Source organism: Pongo abelii, chromosome 8 (genome assembly GCF_028885655.2).
Source record: "Pongo abelii isolate AG06213 chromosome 8, NHGRI_mPonAbe1-v2.0_pri, whole genome shotgun sequence".
NCBI lineage: Eukaryota > Metazoa > Chordata > Mammalia > Primates > Hominidae > Pongo > Pongo abelii.
In genome coordinates, this window is record NC_071993.2 from 109586637 (window position 1) to 109600187 (window position 13551).

The 13551-nt window shown below is 54.5% G+C and overlaps 1 protein-coding gene across 12 annotated transcripts in view; it reads left to right on the forward strand.

Moving 5' to 3' along the window:
- Nucleotides 1-13551, forward strand: part of SUFU (SUFU negative regulator of hedgehog signaling) — a 132760-nt gene that overhangs the window by 115563 nt on the left and 3646 nt on the right. For 4 of the 12 annotated variants that reach the window (XM_054521624.2, XM_054521625.2, XM_009245754.4 and 1 more), the window contains 2 exons: nucleotides 1083-1221; nucleotides 10918-10986. In XM_054521624.2, the coding sequence (XP_054377599.1) occupies nucleotides 1083-1221; nucleotides 10918-10986 (208 nt within the window). Of the gene's footprint in view, nucleotides 1-1082; nucleotides 1222-2839; nucleotides 8059-9555; nucleotides 9680-10917; nucleotides 10987-11224; nucleotides 12365-12412; nucleotides 13064-13551 lie in introns of those variants that run through there. The other 8 variants (XM_054521628.2, XM_054521626.2, XM_054521627.2 and 5 more) reach the window with 5 other exon arrangements.

Genomic DNA, 13551 nt, shown 5'->3' on the forward strand with positions numbered 1-13551 from the left:
TATGGCCAGAACTCAGCTCTGTGCTCAGGGCTGCTGCACGGCTGCATCTGCTACAGCTGGCTACCCCACAGCCCTGGGGCTCCACCCACACTTTGAGCAGCAGAGGCACCAAGAGTAATTCTAAACTCACAGAACAGTGACAGGGAAGAAGAACTTGCACACTTGGGGACTCCCCACTGTCCCCAGCACATGGGAGTGAGTTTGAAGGGTAACTAGCCTTGGCCAGCCACCCTGGGCGGCAGACAGAGAGCAAATGGCCAGAATGAACAGGACCTGGCGGGGCCCACCGCCACCCCACAGCCACATCCTCCCCAGCCACTTCTCTGGCCCAGGCCCAGGGCCTTTCAACTGGTGAAGGGTTAATTGGAGGCAGTCTGAGAAGGCAGAGGGCAGGTTCCACTTCCTTTGCTGATGAGTGGCTCTGTCCATTAGCTGCCCCTGCCTTCCCCTCCCCCAGGTGTATTTCCAGACTAGGGATTAACAGTAACTTCTGTGGCTCCCTGAGTGACCCCACTTGGCTTCAGCTTGCTTACTTGCTTTTTTTTTAAAGATGTGCTGTGGCCTTTGGGCCAGCCACTTGAATGTTATGGGAAAGCCCAGGAGCAGGTGGAGGATTCTGCCCTGGACACTGAAGGGTCCCAATGCGGAGGCACTATTCCATCGTCCCAGCGAAACTTGTCTAGACACTATTTCACCTCCGTCCCCTAAGGGGGGATGTGACCCCCGTCTTACCTCTGGGCGTGACCTTCAGCACGTTGCTACCTTCCCTCTCTGCCATCAGTTTACCTAAGGGAGGTGAGCTCCAGGATCTCTGCAGGGCTTTTGAACTTAAGTGTTTTCTGCTAGCTTTGAGCACTTTGGAAGGATGACGTTAGAGAACTTGTGAGGGGCTTCTCTTTGAAGGTGTTGAAATGAGCGTGTTTGGATACAGTCCCCTGTTGATGGGCAGGTGGGCAGCCAGGAGGGCATGTACCTGGCCCGCGGACCATAGTCCCCACTGTCCCAGAGCCTTGGCCAGACCTGCTGCGCTTGGAACTGTTTCCAGGCCCAGCTCCTCACTGTCTCCATGTTCCCATTTCCAGGGGCAGGCTCCTGCATGGACGGCACTTTACATATAAAAGTATCACAGGTGACATGGCCATCACGTTTGTCTCCACGGGAGTGGAAGGCGCCTTTGCCACCGAGGAGCATCCTTACGCGGCTCATGGACCCTGGTTACAAGTGAGAAGGCCCTTTTTCTTCTCCCTCCTTCCTTTCATAGACTTCCTTGCCCACCCCTCGTCTTCTCCCTTGGCAGCTGTTGGTGGCACCCCTTCCTGGGGGGCTGGTCATGAATGCCTCATGGATTCAGGGCCTGGGGCCTGTGTGTAGATGTGGAGTGTGGATGCTGCTACCCACTCCAGCAGCTCTAGGAGCACTTCCTGACCTTCTCCCCCTGTCACCTGAGACACAAGTGTTAACTCTCCAGGCCCTGGCTCTTGGTAATTCTGGTTCCCCGTGGAAATCCAGGTTGGAGGGATATAAGACTTTCTGTACCCTGGGTAAACCAAGTTACAAGAACTCAAGGATGAAGCAAGATGGGAGGATGTGTGGAGGCCACTCTCCAATGGCTACATGGAAATCCTACCAGAATTCAGACAGTGGCATGTGTGCCTGGACCAGGGGCTGGGCAGGCCTCAGTGGGAAGAGCCTCCCCTTCTCAGCCTACCCCCCATCTGACAGCCCTCCCGTTCCTCCTGAGTTTGTGTGACCAGAGACCTGCTGGCTTGTCCAGAGCACTTTGTCCTTCCTTTGCTCTTCTGGCTGGAGTGAGCTTCAGAGCTGATGCCAAGCAGGGTACCGGAGCCTCAGAGCCATAGGCCTCCTTCCAGTCCCCACCCCGTCCCAGGTCTCTAACAGGTGCTCAGCCTACTCCACCACACTCCCGAGTGTCTTGGAGGGACAGCATCCTTTTTTGGCATTTGTTTGTTGGGGGTGGGGAGAGGATTGAACCCTTAACTTCACCTCGCTCGCAAGTATCAAGAAAGGGAACCTGACCCTAAACCTAAAGGTGGCCATATCTGGTTTGTGAATGTATTGGAGAGGCATGCAGCATTACAGTAGAGGGAAAGAGAATGATGCTGGGTTTGTGGGTTTCACCCAGTCTGGGGAGTCTGTGAAGCATATGTAGTCGATACAGACACAATTTTTGTCCCTGCATGTCTACAGAATTTCTCCTCCTTCAGGCCAGGCCCCTCTTCTCCCCCCACCACCAAAATACTAACCCTTAATTAAAACAAACAGCAAACAAAGGACACCAACCACACTCCCCAGACTAAGCCGAGATAGAAATGGAAGCTAGTGCTTTAGGGATATTGTGTTCCATAAATTATCTTGCCTTTTTCCACTGTTGTTATTATATCGTTTCATAACAAAATTACTTTGAACCATAAAGTTATAAATACATTTTAAAAGTCCCACTTGGTAACATTAGATTTCTGTCCATGTGGTGTTGGTAGTTACTGTAACAAAAGCTCTGAAGTGTAGTATTTGAAATTAGCCCAGCACAAGTGGAAAGGGCCTCCCCCCATTCCCTACCCCCAGCCATGTCCTGGGCTGCTGCCTCTGCCCCTGTGGAGAACAGGGAGGGAGCAGGCCTGTCTCCTGGGCAGAGCTGCTGAGGAGGCTGGAGGTAAGGACAAGCCCCTGAGAGTTCACAGGTCATCATTCCCAAGTGTCCTCAGGTAGCGTGTGTGTGTATGTGTGTGAAATGTTCAAGCACGTTTTCCTGGGACAGTCGGGACTGGGGCCTTCCCAAACTGCAGAATACATTCTACCCAGTTATGTTTCACATCCTCAGCTCTGAACCTATCCTCGGAGTTCTGCCCTCCCCTCCTGGAACGTCTTTCTGCCCTGAGGAGAGGGTAGTCAGCATCTCCAATTTTCAGCAGCTCAAGAACCTTGGCCCCCACAGGACTTGGCAGATGTCACATTGTCCCTCAGTCCCCTGAATGCCCTTCGGACCCAACCCCAATTCCCCAAGCCCCTGACCCCCTAGCTGCCGGGTTTCCCACTCTCGGTGCCACAACCCCCTCACCTCCCTGGCAGCCCCTCAGCGAGCCTGAGGCCCAGCACCCGCTGGCTCCCCAGCACATGGTCCCCTCCCATGGGCTGTTGCCCAGGGAACCGGGGCGCGGTGGGAACGAGCTGCTGGCCTCGGCATGTTTCAATAAAGTTGCTGTGCTGGGAGCTACTCAATCAAAGGCCTGTGTTATGGGCTCATTAGTGTGGTCCACCACGGGGCCGGCTCACAGGAGAGCTCCTGGGAAGGCTGGCGGAGGCCCCACACCCCAAGCACCCACCCTTGATCACCGAGGGGTTTCTCAGGCCCTTTCCAAGGAGCCCTGGGAAACCCTCTGACCCTGCCCCCAGCCGGCTTCTCAGTGGTGGAGCCAACACTCACACCAGCCCTCCTCCCCCTGCCAGGCAGCCAGCACTTTCTGCCTCTGACTGCCAGCCAGCCTCCCCTGTTAGGGTCTTGCCACTGTGGCCACAGGCAGCTCCCTTGCTAGTGGGAACCTGGGCTTGTAATTACTTGTGGGCCTCTAGGTCTCCCTCTGGGGCTGGCTGTCTCCCCGGGAGTCTGCAGGACCTCCTAGAGGTCTGGGGTTAGACTTGCAGTCGCCAGTGAGGGCCACTCCACTGGGCCAAGGAGAGCCATAGGTCCCTCAGGAGGGGACCCCAGCACAAAGAGGCCCACCCTTGCTCCCTGCAGGCATCTCTTGCTCGCGCCCCCAGGGTTCTGAGGTGTCTTCTTGGGCCTTGTGTGCCCAGGCCTGTTGGGGGCAGAGGAGTAGGAAGGAGTGAAATCCAATAGACCCAGGACATGACGACACCCAGTCTTCTGTTCTCTTAACTGCTGCCGGAACTCTCCCATTGGTCCCAGCTGAAATGGAGGAGCTGGGATGACTTTGTTACAGCAGCCTTGGAAGCCCTCACTCCCAGCCTTGGCACCTTGTTCTGGCCACCAGCCCAGCCCAGGCCTGTTATCTCTTGGGAGAAAGCGTGGCAGAGACATCCTGCAGGGGGAAGAGTGACAAGGAGAGGCCGAGAGGAAAAGGCAGAAGGTTTGGGAACTCGAGCCCCTTTCCGGAGCCTGTGGAATGGCCCCAGACAGGCCTCCACACCCACCTGCTCCCCAGCCTCCCCCCATCAGTCCAGACCCAGGAGAGTCAGGGCCCCAGCATGTGGCAAAGCAGGGCTGTCTGCAGCACCAGGTGGAGCACAGTGGACACTCCCTACTTTATGGAGGATCTGGGGGTGCAGGAAGCCAGCTCCAGTTCCACAGGCTTTCACTTTCTGGAGAACAGCACCTTGACTCCGTCTGCCCTGCCATTTGCTGTTTTCATCCTTGCTGAGACTGTAAAGCTTATCAGCCAATTCCGGGGCTGTGCAGGAGGCTCTTCAGACCCTGGGAGGGGGCCTGCCAAGGTCTGCTCCTGCACCTCCTTCCCCCAGCATTCCTCATCCTGGTGGCTTTAACAAGCCTCTCTCCCTTGAGCCTGTCAACACTGGGCTGTTAGTCTTCTGAGTGGGAGCCCGGCCCAGAACTGAGTCGTTCATCCGTCCGCAGCCAGGGTTGATCTGAAGGGGGATAAGTCTCAGCCCCAGCGGTCACATAGGGGTCACATCACCAAATATGAGAATATTGTTTTAGGCCCCGCAGTGCTTTCTCAGCTGTGTGGTGTCTGACAGCTCACTCAGGTGGCGCCCCTAGTCCCAGCCATTCTCTGCCAGTCCTGATGGGAAGCCCCAGGCGTGGGAGAAGATGCCCAGCAGCTGTTCCAAGTGGGCTCTGCTGCTCCAGGCCAGGCTTGGGAAGGTGCTGCCGAGCTCTCCTCTGGACAAGCCCTGCCTTCTGCTACCCCTTTGGATATTGTGTAGAAGATGACTTGGGAATCCCCAGCCCATGCCCTGGGCACCTCCTCTTTAGTGCTTCTACTGTTCCTCCTTCCACGGGTGAACCCAGCCATACTTGTTCTCCCTGGAGACCTTTGCTTGGACTGCCCCTGAGACCTTGTTGTCCAGGGGGACACCCATTAAGGTTTAGAGCCCAGCAATGTGCCTGGGGAAGTACCCTCCCTTGTAGGAAAGGACTGTGATGCCGCACTGTGTCCCTGGCAGCCCACAGCCAGAGCAGGAGTCTGAGCCTGCTTCTGGCCACCAGAGCCAACTTTTCACCGCCCACTAAGAACAGGAAATGAGCGAGACCTGTGCCCCCACTGCAGCCTGCTACCTGCCGCACCACACGCCTCTGCCCCTGACCTGGGTTGGGGGTGTACTCCAGGCTGTTTTCTGGCTTTTGTCTGGCCTGTGGAGTGGGGGTGGGAGGGAAGGGACGCAGACAGGACTGCTTCCCCGTCCCTGCCTCCTCCACTGCCATCGTGGGTGCCAGAGCAGCTCCTTGGCAGGCTCTTCCACTGTAAACAACACATTTCCTTCCCTGAGAGGAGGAAAGGGAGGGAAAAGAAAGCCAAACTTGTTTGGAAGCAAGTACAACGTGTCAACATGAAGAACAAACAAGGCCCTGGACAAAGTGTGGATTGTCATACCAAGGGGAAGGAGTGGGCATTGTCAGCCGCTCTTTGCAGACTCAGAAATATCATTGACCACAGACATCTGAATCGGCGTCAGATCTGCAGCAGCTGGGCCCCTGCCTGCAGCGCAGCCTGGCTTGCCCAGGGCAGGCACTGACACAAGATCACTTTTCGAGTTCCTTTCTGGAACTTGCTGGGGCCTGGGGAATTGGGAGGTTGTTGACAATCCTCCCTCACCACCACCCAGCCAAGCTGGTTAAGGCAGCTGGTGTCAGCCCACTGGAGTAGCTGCTGGCCTAGATTCCAAGCCCCGCTCCCTGGCCAAAGGTGGGAACTGGCGGTAACCAAGATCCATTGCCCACCTCTCAGCTCAGCCAGTTTGATGGTGGTGAAGCTACAGCCACCAACTCACCCCTGTTGGTTTAAGCCTGTGCCCAAACCCCCTTTCCCTGTGGGCCTGAGTATTTCCCCAGCAGCCCCTCACCATGATCTCCTGGGGCACACTTAAAAATACAAGTGCTGGCCAGGTGCAGTGGCTCACGCCTGTAGTCAATCCCAGCACTTTGGGAAGCTGAGGTGGGTGGATCACCTGAGGTTGGGAGTTCGAGACCAGCCTGACCAATGTGGAGAAACCCCATCTCTACTAAAAATACAAAATTGCCAGGCACAGTGGCTCACACCTGTAATCCTAGCACTTTGGGAGGCCGAGGCAGGCGGATCATGAGGTCAGGAGATCGAGACCATCCTGGCTAACACAGTAAACCCCGTCTCTACTAAAAATACAAAAAATTAGCCGGGCATGGCAGCGGGCGCATGTAGTCCCAGCTTGTTTGTCTGCTGTTAAACAGCAGACAAAACTCCAGTCCCTGGCTGGGCCCAGTGGCTCACGCCTGTAATCCCAGCACTTTGGGAGGCTGAGGCAGGAGAATGGCGTGAACCCAGGAGGCGGAGCTTGCAGTGAGCCGAGATCACGCTACTGCACTCTAGTCTGGGTGACAGAGCGAGACTCCATCTCAGAAAAAAAAAAATTAGCTGGGCGTGGTGGCGTGTGCCTGTAATCCCAGCTACTCAAGAGACTGAGGCAGGAGAATCGCTTGAACCCAGGAGGCAGAGGTTGCGGTGAGCTGAGATTGCGCCATTGCACTCCAGCCTGGAAAACAAGAGCAAAACTCCGTCTCAGAGAAAAGCATGGGCCTTGGCCTTGCCCAGAATATTCTGATTCAGGAAGTGTGAATGGGGCCTAGCATCCCCATATTTTCAGAAGCCTCCCAGGGGAATGTGCTGCTCAGATTGGTCGGGGGTCTTCCTCTCTTACTAGAGGGTCTCCTCCCTTTGAGAGCTGTTTGTGTACAAACATGTGTTTTCTGCCTGGCTCTTGGTAAGTGCAAATATCAGTGAGTGCTGTTATCAATATTATTTCTACTGCTACTTTCTGGGCTAGAGAACTGTCAAGATGTATGTATTCACTAGGCTGGCTTGGGAATTTGCCCCACTGTCCCCTCTTGGGAACCATCTCTGGGCATTGGTTTGCTTTCCTTTTCATTGGCCAGTCTGGTTTTTTAGCAGTGTCTGTGACTCTCAGACTTCTAGCCCTCTTAAGTTGAGCAGGTGGCCAGGAAATGTGTGGCTGGTGGAGGTTGGGACTGCTGATTTTCCAGGTCATTGGTAAAAACCAAAGCTACCTTCACTTCCCTCACCAGAAGACAGAGAAGTCATCCCCGTCTATATAGGCTTCTACAGTTGGGGTGTCTTCCCCAGACAGGAAAAGAGCATCCTCTATCACTATGAGATCAGATAGCTGTTCCTCTAAAGTCCAGAGCCTTGAGCCAGGCGTGGTGGCTCATGCCTGTAATCCCAGCAATTTGGGAGGCCAAGGCAGATGGATCATTTGAGGTCAGGAGTTCAAGACCAGCCTGGCCAACATGGCGAAACCCTGTCTCTACTAAAAATACAAAAATTAGCTGGACGTGCTGATGGTCACCTGTAATCCCAGCTACTCGGGAGGCTGAGGCAGGAGAATCGCTTGAACCCAGGAGGCGGAGGTTGCAATGAGCCAAGATTGTGCCACTGCACTGTCCAGCCTGGGCGATAGAGCAAGAGATTCCGTCTAAAAAATAAAAAGAAAAGTCCAGAGCCTTGTCTCCTCTGGGTACCTACCCTTGGGCAAAGTGGGGATGATAGTCACCTCCCTAGCAGAACTGCTATAAGGATTCAATGAAATGACACTGATCAAGCTCTTAGCACAGCACCTAGCACATGATGGAGGTACTGCTTCTGCTATTGGCCATTTTTACTGTCATTTTTATCATCACCATTCCCATTATTATTCGTGACAGAGCCAAGCAGCTCTGTAGGGACCCAGTGAGCCTCAGGAGTGCCAAGCCCCAGAACTGCCCAGGCTTTTCCCACCGTTGCATCACAAGGGCGAGTCTGTTACTCGGGAGAGCTCCCAGGAGCTGCCCCATCTTAGCTGTCTATCTCCAGTGTCCTGTTGATAAGATCTGTTAACATTCTCAGCTCCAGGTCTGAAATATACAAAGAACAGGGCCTGTTTGTTCAATCCAACCTTCTAAGGTTTAACTCCCAAAGGAAATTAAATTAGGTGCCTGGAGCTATGACAATCTGTCGTGTTTCTTTGCAGAGAACGTCACCCTTAATATCATGTAGTTCTCATGTATAATTTTTCCCCTTTAATTCTTTTAAAATAACGTGAAGTTTCCAGCAGGAACCAGCAAATCACCAAAAGCAAAAATGGAGGAGCAGCTAGGGGTTGTCCTCATTTTTGATCTGGCCATCCCCTCCCCCAACTGAGTCCAAAATAAGTCCACACACAGATGGTGCCGCGCATGGTCGTTGCTCTACTAAAAGCCACCATAACTCACCCTCTCCTTAGCACCAGTTCCAGACCTTTGTCAGGGGAACCAGCTTAGAACTGAACTCAGTGTTGGTGGCATGATATTTCCTTGAAGAATAACTCTGGCGTCTCACTGGGTGGCCATAGCGCCTGTGAACCCTCACCCCTCTTCCTGTCCTCCCTCCACCCCATCTCACCCCCAGCACTTGTTGTAGTCCCACATCTATTTACTGATCTGGCAGAAAGCCCCTCCCTCCAAGTTGTTTGTGAGTTAGAAATTAGCCCAGCCCGGCCCAGACTGGAGCCATTGTAATATAATTGGGTTTTAGGTATGCTTGTGTTTGTGCTAGCGTTTGCAGAGATGGCAACGAGCCCCGGAAATGCCAAAAATATGAATGTAACTTTTGTACTGCTTGAGCAGACTGGTGATAACTGGTGGGGAAACTCAACTTTTGGGGAGGACACCCCTGGGATAAGAGAGTAGGAGGAGCAAGGGCTTAGGCTGTGAGAGGGAGTACGTGTGTGGCTGGAGTCTGGGCAGAGTCGGCCAGTCCCACTTTGGGGAATTAGGAAGAACTATAGGGGTGTACCTCCCTGAACTTTGCCAACTTTGCCTCTCCTGGTCTGTCTCTAAGCCTTGTCTCTGTCCTTGGTCGGGGCCCTAGCTCCTAGAACAGAGAGTTTGGTGAGGAGATGTGGACCAGTGGTCAGAGTTATTTTGTTCTTACTATGGGCTTGGAGCCTGGGAAGGCTGGGTCTCTTGTCTCCCTGCCAGCCAAGAGAGGGTGCTTGTCCTGGTGGGAAATGGGCTGCCTTCATGCCTGTGTCCCTGGAAGGATGAATGGATGAGTCAGTGTCCTGGGGGTGAGAGTTCAGCATTCGGGAGCAGTACTCCAGGCACTAAATTGAGAGTCCAGACATGACCAGGATATGGTCTTAGCCACTCACAAGCCGTGTGACACTGAGCAAATTACATAACCTGCCTGTGCCTGTTTCCTCCACTGTAAGGAGACAGGGAGATGAGCAGTTAGCACGCCTGGTATGATGGCGGCTTTTCTGCTCACTTGGGGGTAGTGTTCTTATTTCTCACTCCCTCCTCTACCCCGTCCACTTCTTGCTTTGGAGACCTCCGTCCTGTGAGCTCCCAAGCCGTCCTGTGTGCTCACCTTCCTGTGTGCTCACCTTCCTTGTTATCTCACAGTGTGGAAACTTTTGTTCTTGGCAGCTGACAATTCCCAGGGGAAACCTGGTGTGTATTTTTTCAAGTTCTCAATTCTCCTTCTCACAGGAAGGGTCTCCCCTCAGAGGAACCCCTCACCTGGATCTTCACCCCATTATCTTTCTTCCTTTGTGCCCTACCTGGGTGTTTAAGGTGTACGGGAGGAGACAGGTAGAGCTGTGGCCTGGGGGTACAGAAGGGTCTGCAGTGGAGGGAGGCTGGGAGGCCCTGGGGACAAAGACAGGGAGGGGGAGAGGTAAAGGAAGGGGTCAGAGTTGGAAGAGGAAAGACACCCTCACCCAGGGCATGGTGGGGTGCAGACCTGGGATCAGCTTGGCCTGGCTCTGCCTAGCAGCCTGACCAGAGGGGTGGGTGGGGAAAAATGGCCCAGCAGATTGAGGAAGGCCTGGTTTTAGAGGCCCTGAGAGCCCTTGGACGTTGCTATTGGCTGTGAAAACCTCTTTAGCGGATGAAGTTGGTGGTTGTGCCAGCCAAATAGTGGGGCCAGACTCAGCATCAAAGCGAGAGGCAATGAGGTGTCAGACTAGAACAGCAATGTGGAATGCTGGGAGGTGACCTAGAGAAAAGGAACCTCAAAGAAGGCTGGAGGAACTCAGTGGCTGATCGAGCACAGCAGGGCAGGGGCTTGGGAGCTTCCAGCCTGGGAGGATGTGGCTACTGTGAATGGGAATGGAAGTTGGGAGTCCCTTTGTCATCTGTAAAATGAGACGTTGGTCCACAATCTCCAGATTCTCCAGCTCAGACATTCTTGGATGTACCTTCCAGGGCACTTCCAGATTCCAGATAGGGCTTGTATTCCAAGTCCAAACAGATTCCTTTTGTCCTGCTACGGTGAGGGGCAGAGGGGGACACTAGAGCCTGACTGGGCAGCAGCTTTAATTTAATTTTTTTCCTTTTAATTTTTCTTTTCTGTTCCTTTTTCTTCCTGAGATTCCTTTTTACCAGCCCCACCAGTGTTCATCTCCCTTCTGGGAGCAGCATTCCCAGCTCTCCCAATGTCCTCCCTCCCCTCCCCATTGTCCCCTGACCCCTTTCCTTCTATGCCTCAGTCTGATATTGCAGGGAGGTGAGGGTGTGGGGGGAATGACAGTTGGGAACAGGCCTCAAACACTTCCCTGTGTCCCTTGAACAGATCACAGTGAGCTCATCTCTCCTCCATGGTCAGAAGAGAGGTATAAAGCTTGGTGGTTGGCAAAAAGATCATACATTTAAAAAAAATAATAAAAGCCTGCTTTGTGCCTTCACAGATTCTGTTGACCGAAGAGTTTGTAGAGAAAATGTTGGAGGATTTAGAAGATTTGACTTCTCCAGAGGAAGTAAGTTTGTTTGACTTTCCCTGACAACAGGTCCCGTCTCCGGGACCATGTGTGTGCGTGCGTGTGCGCGTCTGTGCATGCATGTGTGCGTGTGTACCTGTGGTGCGTGTGTGCTTGCATGTATCTGCGTGGCTGCATCTGTGGGCTCCTCCCCAAGGTGCAGGGATAGGCTGGAGAGGAGACTGTAGATTTCTCTTTTGTTTCTATGTACCCTCACCATCCCCTGCCCTACCCCCAGCCCTTGTAAGGACACCCAGCAAATCATCTGAATTGCCAGCTCCTGAGAGCCTCATTGAAGAGGAAGCCAGGGCCTTCAGGCTAGTACGAGTTCTCCCCAGCCCCTGCTGTTCCCTGGCAGGTTCTGAACAGAACGCCCATGTCTGTTGCCAGAGAACATTCCACTGGGGAGTTCTGGTGGGCGGCAAGGGACTCCTGCCCTCGCCTCGGGCCACCCAGGAGCCACTCTCCCTTCTTCGTCCTCCAGCCATGAGCTGTCTCTCTTAGTCTCCCTCTTCCAGCCCTGGCTCAGAGCCGGAGGAGCTGGCAGGCCAGCTGTGGCTGTGCCTTCTCTAGCTACTCCTCTGGGGTAGAGGAATGGAGTCCATAATCCCCTTTGTTTTTCCTCCCTTGTTCCCGGCATCCTTATTTGCGGGGACTTACCTCATCCTGGAAAGTCCCTTCCCCTCCCCCGCTCCTGCCCCCAGCACCCCAGTGGGATGGGAGCTTTCGTGGCCTCAGTGCCCCATGGGTTAGTGAACATTAGCAGGCTGGCCCGGCCTCTGGAGAGCTCTCCTGGGCCCTGCCCTGCCTGTGGCAGAGGCAGACCCTTCCCTTGCCCTGTCTGCCGGGAAATGTGCTTGGGGGAGAACTCCTTTGCCTCCCAGGGGCCAGGCTTTCTACCAAGCGGGAGGCCAGGCGGGAGCTAGGTTCCAGCCAGGGCTGGAGCTTCCAGCTTCCAGGGCTTCCTGGGCTGCAACAGCCAGGACACAGGCCTCTGGTGTTCAGGAAGCTGAGGGGAGTGCACAGGGTGGGACCATCCAGTCCAGGTCTCCAGTTGGACAGGAACTCCCCAGAGCCAGGGTCACCCCAGTAGAGCAGGGTCTCCTCTGTCCTCTGGGATGCAGCTTGAGAAATTTGTTCATTTATATATTCCAAAGCCATCAAGCACCCAGTCCATGCCAGCCAATCAACCCCCACAAGTCACTGGTCCCTGAGTCCCAGCTCCCCATTTGGTCAGACCAGAGCCAGCTGCCCAGAAGCGCTTCCGGAGAGGCCTTGTCGCACTGGGATGGCGCTGTGCCAGGCTGCTGCTTTGAGCTTGGGGGTAGGAGGGGGACAGTCCAGGCAAGAGGGACAGAAGCCTGGGGGAGCAGAGGAAAGTAGGTCACTAAAAATGACTTTTTTCTTTTTTTCCTTTTCTGTCCAGAGGCTGTCCCCACACCCTGCCTCACTCGCCACTTTGGTCCTGGCAGAGACAGTCCCCCAGCAGAGGGAGCGAAGAGGGAGGCAGCCAGGAAGGGTCAGGCTCGTCTGCCTCCAACCCCAGCCCGAGGCAGGCTGAGAACACTGTTCTCTCCTTTCCACCCTGCCCTGACTTCCGGCCTAGCCAAGTTAGAAAAGACAGACCCTGGGCCGGGCGCGGTGGCTCATGTCTGTAATCCCAGCACTTTGGGAGGCCGAGGCAGGTGGATCACCTGAGGTCGGGAATTCGAGACCAGCCTGACCAACATGGAGAAAACCCATCTCTACTAATAATACAATAATTAGCCAGGTTTGGTGGTGCATGCCTGTAATCTCAGATACTCGGGAGGCTGAGGCACGAGAATCGCTTGAACCCGGGAAGCAAAAGTTGCGGTGAGCCGAGATCGCGCCATTGCACTCCAGCCTGGGCAACAAGAGCGAAACTCCGTCTCAAAAGAAAAAGAAAAGACAGACCCTGTGTCTAAGTTCCAGTATCAGTCCCAGGCAGTGAGCATTTATTGAGCTCCATCTGTGTGCCAGACTGCATGCAAAGTTCTACAGTAAAGAGGGAATAAGAGGCATCAGCCTCTTCCCCTTCCCCTGCCAGAAACTCCCAGGTGAATAGGAGAAACAGAACTGTAGGCAAATCAGTGTATCCTGGGATGGGGTGGGAGACATTTGGCTCTCCTTAGCCACCACTGGGACCACTCTGAGGCTGGTAACCCTGGGAAGTGGTGCGAATGAACATGGGGAGCAGGGTGGGGATTGGCCCCTCTCAGGCCCAAGGGATCACCTCAAACCACACTTGCCCCACTCTTCTGCTCCCACCAAGGCCACAAGTGTGGTTCTGACTTTGGGGCCGAACTGGGGCCTCCTTCCCTTTGGAGCCTTTGGCCAAGTATACAGAGGACAGGTTCCAGGGTTCTTCCTGCACTAGCCTCTGAAAGAGAGGCCATGGCAGTGACAGAGCTCAGGCCACTTCCCCACAGCCTCCAGACCCTCCCCCAGCCCCCATCCTCCAGCCCCAGGGCCTCAGGGAGCAGATTCCTTACATGCCTGTGGCCAGAGGCAGAACCAAGGAAGTGAGCAAGAGGGAGGTCAGCT